The sequence below is a fragment of the Pseudophryne corroboree genome, chromosome 2 (genome assembly GCF_028390025.1).
Source record: "Pseudophryne corroboree isolate aPseCor3 chromosome 2, aPseCor3.hap2, whole genome shotgun sequence".
Lineage (NCBI taxonomy): Eukaryota > Metazoa > Chordata > Amphibia > Anura > Myobatrachidae > Pseudophryne > Pseudophryne corroboree.
The window spans coordinates 233,993,697-234,008,861 of NC_086445.1; the positions used below are offsets into that span (position 1 = coordinate 233,993,697).

At 45.6% G+C, this 15,165-nt stretch overlaps 1 protein-coding gene across 1 annotated transcript in view; it reads left to right on the forward strand.

Annotated features, from left to right (window-relative positions):
- Positions 1-15,165, forward strand: part of LOC135011479 (retinol dehydrogenase 7-like) — a 237,440-nt gene that overhangs the window by 69,198 nt on the left and 153,077 nt on the right. The window contains exon 3 of the mRNA XM_063952464.1: positions 10,009-10,267. Coding sequence (XP_063808534.1) covers positions 10,009-10,267 — 259 coding nt within the window. The remainder of the gene's footprint in view (positions 1-10,008; positions 10,268-15,165) is intronic.

Sequence of the window (15,165 nt, forward strand, 5' to 3'; positions counted from 1 at the left end):
CACAGGAGCCATGGACACTCTTAAGACCTTTCAATGGGTGTGAACTGGCTCCTCCCTCTATGCCCCTCCTCCAGACCTCAGTTATAGGAACTGTGCCCAGGGAGACTGACATTTCGAGGAAAGGATTTACTTTAATACTAGTGGTGAGATACTTACCAGCTCACACCTCAACCATGCCGCACAACATGGCATTCAACATAACACACGCCAACAGGCATGAACCAATTACAGCAACATGCTGAAACTAAGAAAACACCACTTGTGTAACTTTAATAACAAAACTGCAGGTAAAGTACGCACTGGGACGGGTGCCCAGCATCCTTTACGGATAGGAGAAAAGGATTTACCGGTAGGTATCAAAATCCTGTTTTCTCATACATCCTAGAGGATGCTGGGGTCCACTTCATGACCATGGGGTTTATATCAAAGCTCCAGTACGGGCGGGAGAGTGCGGATGACCCTGCAGCACCGATTGACCAAACTTGAGGTCTTCATCAGCCAAGGTGTCAAACTTGTAGAATTTTGCAAATGTGTTTGACCCCGACCAAGTAGCCGCTCGGCAAAGTTGCAATGCCGAGACCCCCCGGGCAGCCTCCCAGGAGGAGCCCACCTTCCTAGTGGAATGGGCCTTTACCGACGTCGGTAACTGCAATCCAGCCATAGTATGAGCATGTTGAATCGTACTTCTGATCCAACGCACAATAGTCTGTTTGGAAGCAGGACACCCAATCTTGTTGGGAGCATACAGGATAAACAAAGACTCTGTTTTCCGTATTCGAGCTGTTCTAGCGACATAAATCTTCAAAGCCCTAACCACATCTAGAGACTTTGACTCAGTGAACGTTTCAGTAACTACTGGCACCACAATAGGTTGGTTTATGTGGAAAGATGAAACCACCTTTGGAATAAAATGTTGATGAGTTCTCAACTCTGCCCTATCTTCATGGAAGATGAGGTAAGGGCTCTTGTGAGACAAGGCCCCCAACTCAGACACCCGCCTTGCGGATGCCAAGGCTAAAAGCATCACCACTTTCCAAGTGAGAAACTTCAACTCTATCTGTTGTAGTGGCTCAAACCAATCCGATTGAAGGAATTGCAACACCACATTAAGGTCCCATAGTGCCACTGGAGGCACAGAAGGAGGCTGGATGTGCAGAACCCCTTTCACGAAGGTCTGAACCTCTGGAAGAGAGGCCAATTGTTTTTGGAAGAACACTGACAAAGCCGAAATCTGGACCTTGATTGATCCCAATCGGAGGCCCGCCTCCACACCAGCCTGCAGAAAATGGAGAAAACGTCCCAACTCAAACTCTTCCATAGGAGCCTTCTTGGATTCACACCAAGACACATATTTTCTCCAAATACGGTGGTAATGTTTCGACGTTACTCCTACCCTGGCATGAATAAGGGTGGGTATGACTTCCTTGGGAATACCCTTTCGGACTAAGATCCAGCACTCAATAGCCATGCCATCAAACGTAGCCGTGGTAAGTCTTAATACACGCATTGCCCCTACTGCAGCAGGTCCTCGCGAAGAGGAAGAGGCCGAGGATCTTCTATGAGCAACTCCTGAAGATCTGGGTACCAAGCCCTCCTTGGCCAGTCTGGGGCAATGAAGATTGCTCGAACTCTTGTTCTTCTTATGATCTTGAGCACTTTTGGGATCAGCGGAAGTGGAGGAAAGACATACACCGACCGGAACACCCACTGGGCCACCAGCGCATCCTCTGCTATTGCTTGAGGGTCTCTCGACCTGGAACAATATTTCTGAAGCTTCTTGTTGAGACGAGATGCCATCATGTCTACTTGAGGAACTCCCCAAAGACTTATCACCTCTGCGAAGACGTCTTGGTGGAGGCCCCACTCTCCTGGATGAAGATCGTGTCTGCTGAGTAAGTCTGCTTCCCAGTTGTCTACTCCCGGAATGAAAATTGCCGACAGAGCCTTTACATGTCTTTCTGCCCAGAGGAGGATTTTTGTCACCTCTGCCATTGCCACTCTGCTTTTCGTTACGCCCTGCCTGTTAATGTACGCGACTGCTGTTACATTGTCCGACTGGATCTGCACGGGATGATCTTGAAGAAGATGTACCACTTGTTGAAGGCCGTTGTAAATGGCTCTCAATTCCAGCACGTTTATGTGAAGGCAGGCTTCCTGACTTGACCATTTTCCCTGGAAGCTTCCTCCCTGAGTGACAGCTCCCCAGCCTTGGAGACTTGCATCCGTGGTTACCAGGAGCCAGTCCTGAATCCTGAACCTACGTCCCTGTAGTAGGTGAGAACTGTATAGCCACCGCAGGAGCGAAATCCTGGCTTTTGATGACAGGATTATCTTCCGGTGCATGTGAAGGTGGAATCCCGACCACTTGTCCAACAGGACCCACTGGAATATTCTGGCATGGAACCTGCCAAACTGTATGGCCTCATAGGCCGCCACCATCTTCCCCAAACAACCAAATGCACTGATGGATCGACACACTTGATGGCTTCAATATTTGTTTGACCATTTTCTGGATTTCCAGAGCCTTTTCCACCAGAAGAAAAACTCTCTGAACTTCTGTGTCCAGAATCATCCCGAGAAAAGCCAATCTTGTCATCGGTTCCATCTGTGACTTTGGATAATTTATGATCCAACTGTGTTGTTGGAGTATTGACAGGGGGAGTGTGATGTTTAGTAACAACTGATCCCTGGATCTTGCATTTAACAGGAGATCGTCTAGATAAGGAATTATATTGACTCCTTTTTGACGCAGGAGAACCATCATCTCCGCCATCACCTTGGTGAATACCCTCGGCGCTGTGGAGAGACCGAAAGGTAACGTCTGGAATGGGTAATGGCAATCCTGAACCGTGAATCTCAGATAAGCCTGGTGAGGAGGATAAATGGGAACATGCAGGTAAGCATCCTTTATGTCTACAGACACCATGTAGTTCCCCTCTAGTCCCCCTCTTCCAGACTGGAAATCACTGCCCTCAGTGAATCCATTTTTAACTTGAATCATTTCAAGTAGAGATTCAGATTTTTTAGGTTTAGGATCGGTCTGACCGAGCCGTCCGGCATCGGAACTACAAAAAGGCTTGAATAAAACCCCTCCCCTTGTTGTGACAAAGGTACCAGGACTATGACCTGATCCTGACATAATTTTTGGATTGCCGCTGTTACTGCTTCCCTTTCTGGAAAAGAAGCTGGCAAGGTCGATTTGAAAAATTGGCATGGGGGAACGTCTTGAAACTCCAGCTTGTATCCCTGGGACACTATTTGCAACACCAGGGATCCAGGCCAGACAGAATCCAACCTTGGCTGAACAGTTTGAGATGTGCCCCCACCCGAGCAGCCTCTCGCAAAGGAGCCCCAGCGTCATGCTGAAGATTTGGTAGAAGTAGGGGTAGACTTCTGCTCCTGGGAACCTGAAGTCGCTGTGGACTTCTTTCCCTTTCCCCTACCTGCAAAGAAGTGGGAACCTCTTGCTTTTTTGTATTTATTGGGCCAAAAGGACTGCATGTGTGAGTGATATGTCTTTTTTGCCGGTGCAGGCGCAGAGGGTAAAAATGTTGACTTACCTGCGGTAGCTGCCGAGACTAACGCATCCAGTCCATCGCCAAATAAGGCCTCACCTTTATATGGGAGAGCCTCCATATTTCTTTTGGAAGCTGCATCCGCGTTCCACTGGCGAATCCACAATGCCCGCCGAGCCGATATTGCCATGGTAGCGGCTTGTGAACTCAAGAGTCCAATATCTTTCAATGCTTCTAGCATGTATGCGGCAGCGTCTTTGATATTCCCTAACTTAAGGAGTATCTCATCTTTATCAATCGTGTCAATTTCTGATGACACGCTTTCTGACCATTTTTCAATAGCGCGACTCACCAACGCGCAAGCAATAGTGGGCCTGAGCAGCGTACCATTGGCTTCATAAATGGATTTCAATGTAGTTTCCATCTTTCTGTCTGCCGGCTCTTTTAGTGAAGCAGTGCCAGGTGCAGGGAGAATGACCTTCTTTGTCAACCTGGACAGTGCACTGTCTAACACAGGGGGTGACTCCCATTTTTTCCTGTCCTCCACCGGGAAAGGATAAGCTATCTGAATTCTCTTGGGAATACGAAATGTATTTTCGGGAGTCTCCCACATCCCTTCAAAGAGAGTATTAAGATCGTGGGAAGGAGGGAAGGTGACCTTGGATTTCTTTTCTTTATAGAAATAAGCTTTCTCCTGAGGTACAGGAGTGGCTTCCGTGACTTCCAGCACTTCCCTTATGGCTACAATCATATATTGTATATTTTTTGCCAATTTATGATCTATTTCTCTGGAGTCACTATCGTCGACACAAGAATCAGAGTCTGTGTCGGTATCAGTATTCACATTATTCGCAAATGGTCTCTTATGTGACCCAGAGGGGTCGCCTGCAGATGGAAGAACAGAGCCCTGAAAAATCACATCCTCCACAGATTTTCTCCAGCACTCAGCATGAGATTCAGACTTATCTAATCTCCTATTGATATGATGCATACTATCACGTATTTCTTTCACCCATGCAGGCTCTTGGTGTGCCGGCAGCGCCCCCACATTACAACTCTGTGTCCCTAAAATGCCTTCCTCCGGGGAGGAACTCCCTGCCTCAGACATGTCTTACACATGTGTACAACACACACTCACAGACACACTGGGACTTATAGGGGACAGACCCACAGTAAAATCTGTCAGAGGGACACAGTTTAGGAGCAGCCAGTTCACAACCCCAGCACCAGTATCTAATGCCTGTGAACACAGAATGCCCACTGACATGCAGCGCTTTTTACACAGTAAATCACACTTGTAAAGCGCCAAATTTGCTTGTGCCCCCCCTGTTTTGCACCCTGATACTTGTAGTCAGAAGTGAAAGAGGACCAGCGATGTCTCTGCAGCCTGAGAAGAGAGAACATGGCACTGAGCAGTGTGCTGGCTGCCTGAGGAAGAAGCTCCACCCTTTTTACCTCAGAAACTTTTCATAATATTCATAGTGGCAGGGGTAGGGCTGTGCCTGGGCATCTTATGCCCCCTTTTTCCCAGTTTATAGAGGTGTTTTTGCTGCCCAGGGTGCCCCCCCCCCCTCGTGCCCTGCACCCTGCAGTGCCTGGGTGTGTGGGCAGCAATAGCGCGCTGCGCTCCCGCCAGCCACGCTGTACCTCAGCCGTCACTTTTCTTGATAGAAGATCTGTCTTCTACTCACCTGTCTTCTGACTTCTGGCTCTGTGATGGGGGTGACGGCGTGCTGTGGGAGTGAGCATCTAGGCACGGCTAGCGTTCAGTTCCCTTCAGGAGCTAATGGTGTCCTGTCAGCCAGAAGCAGAGCCATGAAACGCTTCAGGAAGTTGGTTCCTACTTCTGCCCCCTTAGTCACACGAAGCAGGGAGTCTCTTGCCAGCAGTTCTCCCTGAAAATAAAAAACCTAACATAAGTCTTTTCAGAGAAACTCAGAAGAGCTCCTCAGAGTGCATCCAGTCTGCCTGGGCACATTTCTAAAACTGAGGTCTGGAGGAGGGGCATAGAGGGAGGAGCCAGTTCACACCCAATGAAAAGTCTTAAGAGTGCCCATGGCTCCTGCGGAACCGTCTATACCCCATGGTCATGAAGTGGACCCCAGCATCCTCTAGGACGTATGAGAAAATCGGTTACTTCAAGAACAAAAATGCATAGTGTGTAGCTAAGATATTGGAGCTTTCAATTTGGTGAAAAATTGCCCCAATTGTTGGGAAAACCCCCAAAATCTGACCATGTGTAGCTAGGTTTACTCCCACCTGGGTTGTCCCTATCTGCTCCTATTGTATTGGCTTTGACACCTCCCTTTAGACTATATTCTCTTACTAGTAGGAATTTTTATACTCTACATCTCATGTCTGCACCTAGGACCAGTGCTAGAGTGTTTGGTGCCCCGCTGCAAACTAATATTCCTCCCATAACTCATAAAGGGACAGCATGAGTCACAAAAAGTGGTGTAGTCTCACAAGGAAGGGTCATGGCCACATAATAGTATCTCCAATTCAAATGAGGCCACACAGTAGCGCAATCTTATTCACATTACACTGCACATAGTCCCCTGATTCATATCACACAATGTATTAGTGCCACTTATACACGTTCTGCCAACACAGTAGTGTCCTTTATACAAAATGCCCACAGTAGTTCCCCTTTTACACACTGTCTTAATGGCAGTATAGGCCCCTGGACAAAGCAATGCCTGGTGACCCCTACCCTATCGATGGCAGCTGTGATGTTGGAGCAGCAGCCAGGGGCAATTGCAGGATTTGTTGGAAGTTGGTTTCCAGATATGCGAGATATAGATAGATATCTATTAGTTAACCAGAGACGATGGCGAGACATAGGAGGAGAGAGAGGGAGGCATGGGAAGAGAGAGACAAGGGGGAGAAAGAGTGAGAGAGACATGGGGCAGAAAGGGAGACATGGGGAGAGAGAGGCATATGGAGAAAGAGAGAGACATGGAGGAGAGAGTGAGAGACATGGAAAGAGAAATGGAAAGAGTGAGAGATAAAGAGAGAGAGAAAGCGCCATGGAGGGAGAGAGATATGAGCAGCAAAATCAGACTGGGCAAAAGAGCTTACACTCGGAGCAGGAGAACAGTTACCTGGAGGTCTCAGGGAGGAGGCCATGTTGTCTCTTCAGCCTGGGGATGGGCAATAGTTTTGGTGGGCTCCACAGCCATCACACACTTGTAAACAGTGGTGGCTGGTGGACTGCAGACTGAGGAGCTGCTCTTCACACTGCTAGCGCCACACAGTTTGACAGGCGCAGGCTTTGGCAGCCAGCAGCAACAGTGAACATCAGCAAGGTAGCAGAGCTGGAAGAGCGCTTTTCCAGCCCAGGGCCTCCCGACTTTGCAGACTTTGCTGAGAGGGTAGCGCTGGCCCTGCCTGAACCTTCTTTGTATTCCACTTATGTATTTAAGTTTTTATGCTTAAGTAGTAATGTTGACTGGCGCAGTGGAGTTTGTGGTACCTAGCAAATAAACAGTGATGGTGGCGACACCAATAAATACCCAAAACTTAAAAAAAAAGTTAAAAGAAAACCCCTGAAAATAATACAATTATTATTATTATTATTATTATTATTATTATTATCCTTTATTTATATATAATGTTGGGTCGTTGTTTGATTGCCTTCTGTTCTCCTTCGGTTTAATGAAGGTATTGCGCTGTTATTTTAATCTGGCACTTTAAAACTAGTCACTTCATATACTAGTCACTCTAGTGTCCTAACCTATACATTTAATTACTCCACATGCTCCTTCACCATTCTCCACTTGACATACAGTATATGGTTGGGTTATATCTGAAAAGATAATGGGCACTGCAAGTTATACAAAATTACGAATTAAAAACATTTAGAAAACATACAATGTTTATAACTTTTCTTTGAAAATCTGTGTTAGTTTTGGAGTGGCCACTGCAATGGGTTAACAAAACAGTCACAGTGTAGCATTGATGGTCCAGTGGGTGGATGATTAGCCAGTTTGTCCCTACTTTACCCTATGTTGTTTTGTGTCTTCCTTACCTCTTGTTGGTTAACAGTCAGTGTGCACAGGGCCGTCTTTTCGTATGGGCTCAATGGGCACTTGTCCAAGGGCCCCAGGAGTATAAGGACCCTAGGCTGATAGCTAAAGAGGTCCCCTCTTTCCATTGGTACCAGATTTTTGAAAATCGGCACTGGTGAACCGGAGATATCCGACTTCAAAGCAGTGGTCCCATCGAAGACTGTTAATTGCTCTTCCCAGGCAGATATCTCGGGTTCTGTCTGACTTAGAGTTTTTCTGAGGATATTCTCCAAAAGTTGGGTCTCTCCCCTTTCAGGGAACTGGAGATATAAGCCTTCAAGCAGCTGGTCCCTGCTCCAGCTCCATACATCTGGTTTACAGTTTTATATTTTCGCCGGTGGATTGCTCTGGCTCCTGAGCTCTGATCCCCAAGCCTCCAACACCTCCTGAAAGGTGGGACTCTCTACTTTTTTTTAATCTCATTCAAAGCTAAAAAATCTATTTACAGGAACTGGAGATATCTGCAGTCAAGCAAGCTGCCCTCCCACCGTAAAATGCTGAATATTAAACCCATTCCACTATCCACCCCTCCCCTGCGTATTAAACACCCACTACCACCCTGGAAGTCATGTACCGGATGGGGCCACTTCATTCAGCTCAATGCCCCCTTCTACAGTTTAGTGTTACCTTCCTGCCCCATCTGTGCAGTAAAGGAGTAATTAGCAGATATTACTGCTCTAGGTCCTACATGCTGAGCGCAAGATAGAACACAACCTACCACCCACAGGACATCAAAACTGATGCTGATAGCACCCCCCACCCCTATTGCTGGAGGATGGGTAGGGGCCCCAGTGCATTGCTGTGCCCAGGGGCCTACACTGCTGTTAAGATGGTCCTGAGTGTGCACACAATTGAATTCCTTCCATAGGGGGTTAAGCAGGTTTGTTAGCAAAAAAAAAAAAAACCACACTAATGGGCAAAACCATGTTGCACTGCATGTGGGGCAGATGTAACATGTGCAGAGAGAGTTAGATTTGGTTGCGGTGTGTTCAAACTGAAATCTAAGTTACAATGTCAACATAAAGCAGTCAGTATTTACCATGCACAGAAACAATATAACCCACCCAATTTTAAATCTCTCTGCACATGTTTCATCTGCCCCACCTGCAGTGTAACATGGTTTTGTCCAATTGCTTACTTTTTTGGTGTGCTAACAAACCTGAATATCCCCCATAGTCTCTTCCTACCACTAACACTACTTAACTCTGGGTGTTACTCTGCATAAATGTTTTTCCCAGGGCTCCAGTGAGGAAAGTAGATAGGTACTGTTGTTACATGTGCTGCCTGCAGCTCTGTTCTGTCTGCTTAATTGCTGTAGCAGCTGCATGGGATTAGTGATCTTTGGAGGCTTGGCTGCAGGAGTCTGGTGATTGGCTCCTGTTCTCTTTATCTCCTGAATCTGCCTTGCTGGTAATAGAGCTCAGTTGCAGCGGAAGCCCTTGTCTCTCTGTGTCAAATCCCAGTTCTGTTGGAACACTGCTTCCATTCTTTCATAGGTACAGCTCTGCAGAATCCTTGTTTGTTTGTCCCTGTAACCAATCTGTCGTTTGTGTCCCTGTTTTCATGTGGTTTGTATTTTTACATTGTATAGTTCATTGGATACTGAACAGCAAACACCACCTGAGTACCTAGCACTCCTGCTATACTGTAATCATCTCCTAACAGTAGTTTTGCTCCTTAGTGTCGGTTACTGCAGTTCCCAGGAGCATTCTGTGTTTGTGCATCTGTTCTGCTCTCTCTGTCTAATCATTTCCTAACAGTAATATTGCTCCTTTGTGTTTGTTATAAGTAGTAACACCCTCTTGCCTGGAACATTCTGTGTCATTTGTGTATTTGTTCTGCGTTCCCTGTCTGAACTCTTTCGTCATGCACTTCTGATGTTGCCAGTAGCTACTACTGCTGGTTCAGCATATTCCATGTTATTTATGTACCAGTAGATATATGTTCCTTATCTATCTCTTTGGTCAGATTTCCCTGGTGTCTTGTTAATATCTTTACTCCAGTTCTATTCTTGTTATTAACCCATTATTCTCTTTTCGCTTTGTATTCTTGGTCCTTTCTTTGTTGTCTTTTCTACTGGCATTGATTCAGGTCACTCGAGAGTTAAGCTCATACTACTGCCAGTGGTGTAAGTCCTGGTGGGCATCCCAGTACCCGTAGGCGTGTCAAGCCTTATGGGAAAAGCGGCTCTTATAGGCGAGTAGACCTGCTGGTGGGTTCTATGAGACTTAACTCAGGGTGTACAGGGGTCACTGCCCAGAAGATGATCTACAACCTTAACTCCTGCAAAGAACCTCAGTTACATTCATAACAACTGTAAATAGGATTTGTTTGTCACCCTATCAGGATATGTAGCTGTTTAAATGAGTTACTGACTTCATTTTGGATTTTCTATTTTCCAACTCTGACTTTATGCATTGCAGGGCTCTGGGGCGTGGTGAATAATGCTGGTTTTGGTTTTGCCTTTGGTCCTAATGAGTGGCAAAAAGTGGAGGATTTCTCCAAGGTTCTGAATGTGAATTTGCTCGGTACAATCAACGTGACACTACACCTTCTGCATCTTGTCCGAAAGGCCCGGGGGCGCATTGTAAATGTATCCAGTTGTATAGGACGAATTTCTGTTATTGGGGGAGGATATTGCCCATCTAAATATGGTGTGCAGGCTTTCTCAGACAGCCTAAGGTGAGTTACTACAATAAGAGCCCTGAAGGCTACATGCTAGTGATTGATATATAAACCTTTAAGTTATTGTATTTTACAGGGCGGAATTCAGAAAAACATATACAGTATTCCACCAGGTGACGTAAAATAGAAATGTATGATTGCACATACAGTGCTAGGATGTTTTTTTTTACGTTGTTCCCGTGCAAACTGATATCTGAGTCCCAAGTAAGCAGATTCTGAAAATGAATGTATGACGAATACTTGTCCCTTTAGGTGCCCCCTTCCCCCATGTACACACACTCCACCTTGGTGGAGTCATTGTGGCTTTGGTCTGGGGGCTGATGGCTTGGGAGCTAACTATGTTGGGATAGCATGAAGAGACCTTTGGGCTACAATTTCACTTTGTGGCTTCAGGGCCACAAACACTGCCATCTGCTCCTGGATGACAATTGTCTGCTTGTGGGTGGCCTGGGTCAGCTCGGACAACTGCATCCAGATGTCCATAGTCATCCGGGTGTGAGCCCCTGGGCTACAGAGGAGGATCTGTTTAACCTCGGGAGCTGTAGGCCCATGCAGTCCATTTGCTGGGTTTATTGCACCATAAAAGCAAGCTGCACATCCCTAAAGTAGTGCCCGGCACCACCACCTCATCCACTGTTGGTGCACTGGTTTGTGGGGTGGGCGGTGGCTGTTGTGGCAGCTGTGTTGGGGTAATGGCAGAGGTTCCCAAATGTGGTCCTAAAGGCACCTCAACAGTCCAGGTTTAAAATTTTTCCCTGCTTGGCCACAGGTGACTTAATTAGCCCTTCAGCCAATTTGATTTAAACATCTGTGCTGAGCAATGGATATACCTAAAACTTGGACCGGTGGGGTGCCTTGAGTACTCTGTTTGAGAACCTCTGGGTTATGGGTTGTGGCTGGTCCAAAGGAGTGTCCTCCACTGTCACATCCTCCTCCCATGAGGTATAGGCCACCAGGCTAACACATGTGTCTGGGACATCTGGTGCTGATGTGGTTGGGTGTGGTGTGCACAATACTGCACAAGAAGGAACGGAGACTTGTACTGCACAAAAAATTAGGTTCCATGTAATTTGGTTACGTAACAACGCGCATGTTAAATATATCTCCATTTATCAATGAACATGTATTCTATACAATCTGCATGCAACATTAGCATCCAGGATAGAACTGCAATATGCTATCACATCTCCGTTATTAATCAGCGCCCGCAAATACATGACCTCCAAAAGGAGGTCTTCCCTGCAATTTGCTCAGTGAGTGAGTTGGCCTGCTGTGCATTTGCAGTCAGGATGATGGATAGGTACAGCAGCTACTGTTGGAACCCTCAGCTGGAAAGATATGCAGTGTGTAGGCCATAGGCTATAATGCATTGCCACCATTTGAAGATGCCATTATCTGCGGAGGAAAATATTGGAAATGCTTCACATTCTGGAAAATGGGTAAGCTGGTAGCATCCCATCCCATACAGAGACTTATGGGTGAGGTGGCTGCTGCAGGAATGGTGGAATCAGAGCAGGTATCTCCAATGCCTGCTGCGGCCTCACCTACATATATTCGGAGGTTAATTCATATTTTCAACAAAACACCAAAAACATGTTTTTGGTCAAATAGCTGCAAATTTTGTTGTTAAATGGGCCCCTTAATGGTATATGACATTACACTACAGTGGCCTGCTGAAGCATGGAATTTGTTTTGGGTGAGAAGTGGTGTTTTTCCTGGACCTACCAGCGTCCTGTGTGGGTAGTTGAGGTCCGCCGCTTCTTTGCTGCAGGCCATTTGTTTGTTGCAGCAGCTGCGGGACAAACAAATGGAAACATTCAGTTATGAATTTATGCATAATAATAACACACCTATATTTTAAAAACTATGCATCCTAAAGGTTAATAGAGTGCTACCATTATGTGCTAATGGCCTCACTTACACAAATTTTGTTGTTGTTGTGCACACATTGTGCCCATTACCAAATTTCCTTTACCGGGCTAGGGTGTCACACATTAATTCGAACGAAAATGTAACTTGCACACGTCTTTTTTAAAATCTCTTCATGGATACTGCAACAAATGTGTTGAATTATTAAACTATTAAAAGATTATGGCTATATAAAAATGCATTATTTTCAAATTTTGGAAAGTATATTTTTACACAATGGTACTATTAAAATTGGTTTATAGTAGTGATGTGCACCGGATATTTTTCGGGTTTTGTGTTTTGGTTTTGGATTTGGTTCCGCGACCGTGTTTTGGATTCGGACATGTTTTGGCAAAACCTCCCTGAAATTTTTTTGTCGGATTCGGGTGTGTTTTGGATTCGGGTGTTTTTTTACAAAAACCCCTCAAAAACAGCTTAAATCATATTCTGTCTATTCTGAACACCTCACACCTCACAATATTATTTTTAGTCCTAAAATTTGCACCGAGGTCGCTGGACGACTAAGCCACGACCCAAGTGGCCGACACAAACACCTGGCCCATCTAGGAGTGGCACTGCAGTGTCAGATAGGATTGCCGATTTAAAAAAATAGTCCCCAAACAGCACATGATGCAAAGAAAAAAAGAGGTGCACCAAGGTCGCTGGATGGCTAAGCTAAGCGACCCAAGTGGCCGACACAAACACCTGGCCCATCTAGGAGTGTCACTGCAGTGTCAGACAGGATGGCACTTCAAAAAATAGTCCCCAAACAGCACATGATGCAAAGAAAAAGAGAGGTGCACCAAGGTCGCTGGATGGCTAAGCTAAGCGACCCAAGTGGCTGACACAAACACCTGTCCCATCTAGGAGTGGCACTGCAGTGTCAGACAGGATGGCCGATTTAAAAAATAGTCCCCAAACAGCACATGATGCAAAGAAAAAAAGAGGTGCACCATGGTCGCTGGATGACTAAGCTAAGCGACCCAAGTGGCCGACACAAACACCTGTCCCATCTAGGAGTGGCACTGCAATGTCAGACAGGATGGCCGATTTAAAAAATAGTCCCCAAACAGCACATGATGCAAAGAAAAAAAGAGGTGCACCAAGGTCGCTGGATGGCTAAGCTAAGCGACCCAAGTGGCCGACACAAACACCTGGCCAATCTAGGAGTGGCACTGTAGTTTTCTAGCGAGAGGATGAGTGCTTCCATCCTCATGTGAATCTGAACCACTAGCCATGAACATAGGCCAGGGCCTCAGCCGTTCCTTGCCACTCCATGTCGTAAATGGCATATTGGCAAGTTTACGCTTCTCATCAGACGCTTTTAATTTTGATTTTTGGGTAATTTTAATGAACTTTTGTAGCATACTTGATGACACAGAGGTAGAGCAGTGGACTACTGTACCATAGAAACATAGAAACATAGAAACATAGAATTTGTCGGCAGATAAGAACCACTTGGCCCATCTAGTCTGCCCCTTTTTTTTTTTTTTTTACATTATTTTTATCTCTAACCTTATTTGATCCTTATTTCTTTGTAAGGATATCCTTATGTCTATCCCATGCATGTTTAAATTGCTCTACTGTCTTAGCCTCTGCCACCTCTGATGGGAGGCTGTTCCACTTGTCCACTAGCCTTTCTGTGAAATAATTTTTCTGCAAATTTCCCCTGAACCTCCCCCCCTCCAGCCTCAGTGCATGTCCTCGTGTCCTATTGCTTCTCTTCATTTGGAGAATGTTTCCCTCCTGGACTTTGTTAAAACCCTTGATATATTTGAAAGTTTCTATCATGTCCCTCCTTTCCCTTCTCTGCTCCAAACTATACATATTTGAGATTTCTTAGTCTTTCTGGGTATGTTTTGTGATGTAGGCCATGCACCATTTTAGTTGCCCTCCTTTGTACAGTTTCTAATGTATTAATATCCTTTTGAAGATATGGCCTCCAGAACTGAATACAGTATTCTAGATGAGGCCGTACCAATGACCTATACAGTGGCATTATTACTTCTTTCTGCTGCTGATTCCTCTCCCAATGCAGCCAAGCATCTGACTAGCCTTCCTCATTGCCTTGTTACATTGCTTACCTGCCTTTAAGTCATCTGAAATAGTGACTCCTAGATCCCTTTCCTCCTCAGTAGTTTCCAGTATAGTGCCATTAATACTATATTTAGCTTTAGGATTTTTGAGACCCAAGTGCATGATTTTGCATTTTTTGGCATTAAACTGTAATTGCCAGACTCTTGACCATTCCTCTAGTCTACTTAGATCCTCAATCATTTGTTTTACCCAACCTGGTGTGTCTACCCTGTTGCATACCTTTGTGTCATCTGCAAAAAGGCATACTTTCCCTTTAATGCCATTTGCAATGTCACCAATAAAGATATTAAAAAGCACTGGTCCAAGTACAGATCCCTGGGGTACTCCACTGGTAACATTTCCCTCCTGTGAATGCACTCCATTTACCACTACCATACTGCTATATATATACTGGTGGTCACAGCAAAATTCTGCACTGTCCTCCTACTATATACTGCGCACAACTAAAATGCAGCACAGGTATGGATGCATAGTATACTTGACGACACAGAGGTAGAACAGTGGACTACTGTACCGTACTGCTATATATATATACTGGTGGTCAGCAAAATTCTGCACTGTCCTCCTACTATATACTGCACACAACTAAAATGCAGCACAGGTATGGATGCATAGTATACTTGATGACACAGAGGTAGAGCAGTGGACTACTGTACCGTACTGCTATATATATACTGGTGGTCAGCAAAATTCTGCACTGTCCTCCTACTATATACTGCGCACAACTAAAATGCAGCACAGGTATGGATGCATAGTATACTTGACGACACAGAGGTAGAGCAGTGGACTACTGTACCGTACTGCTATATATATACTGGTGGTCAGCAAAATTCTGCACTGTCCTCCTACTATATACTGCGCACAACTAAAATGCAGCACAGGTATGGATG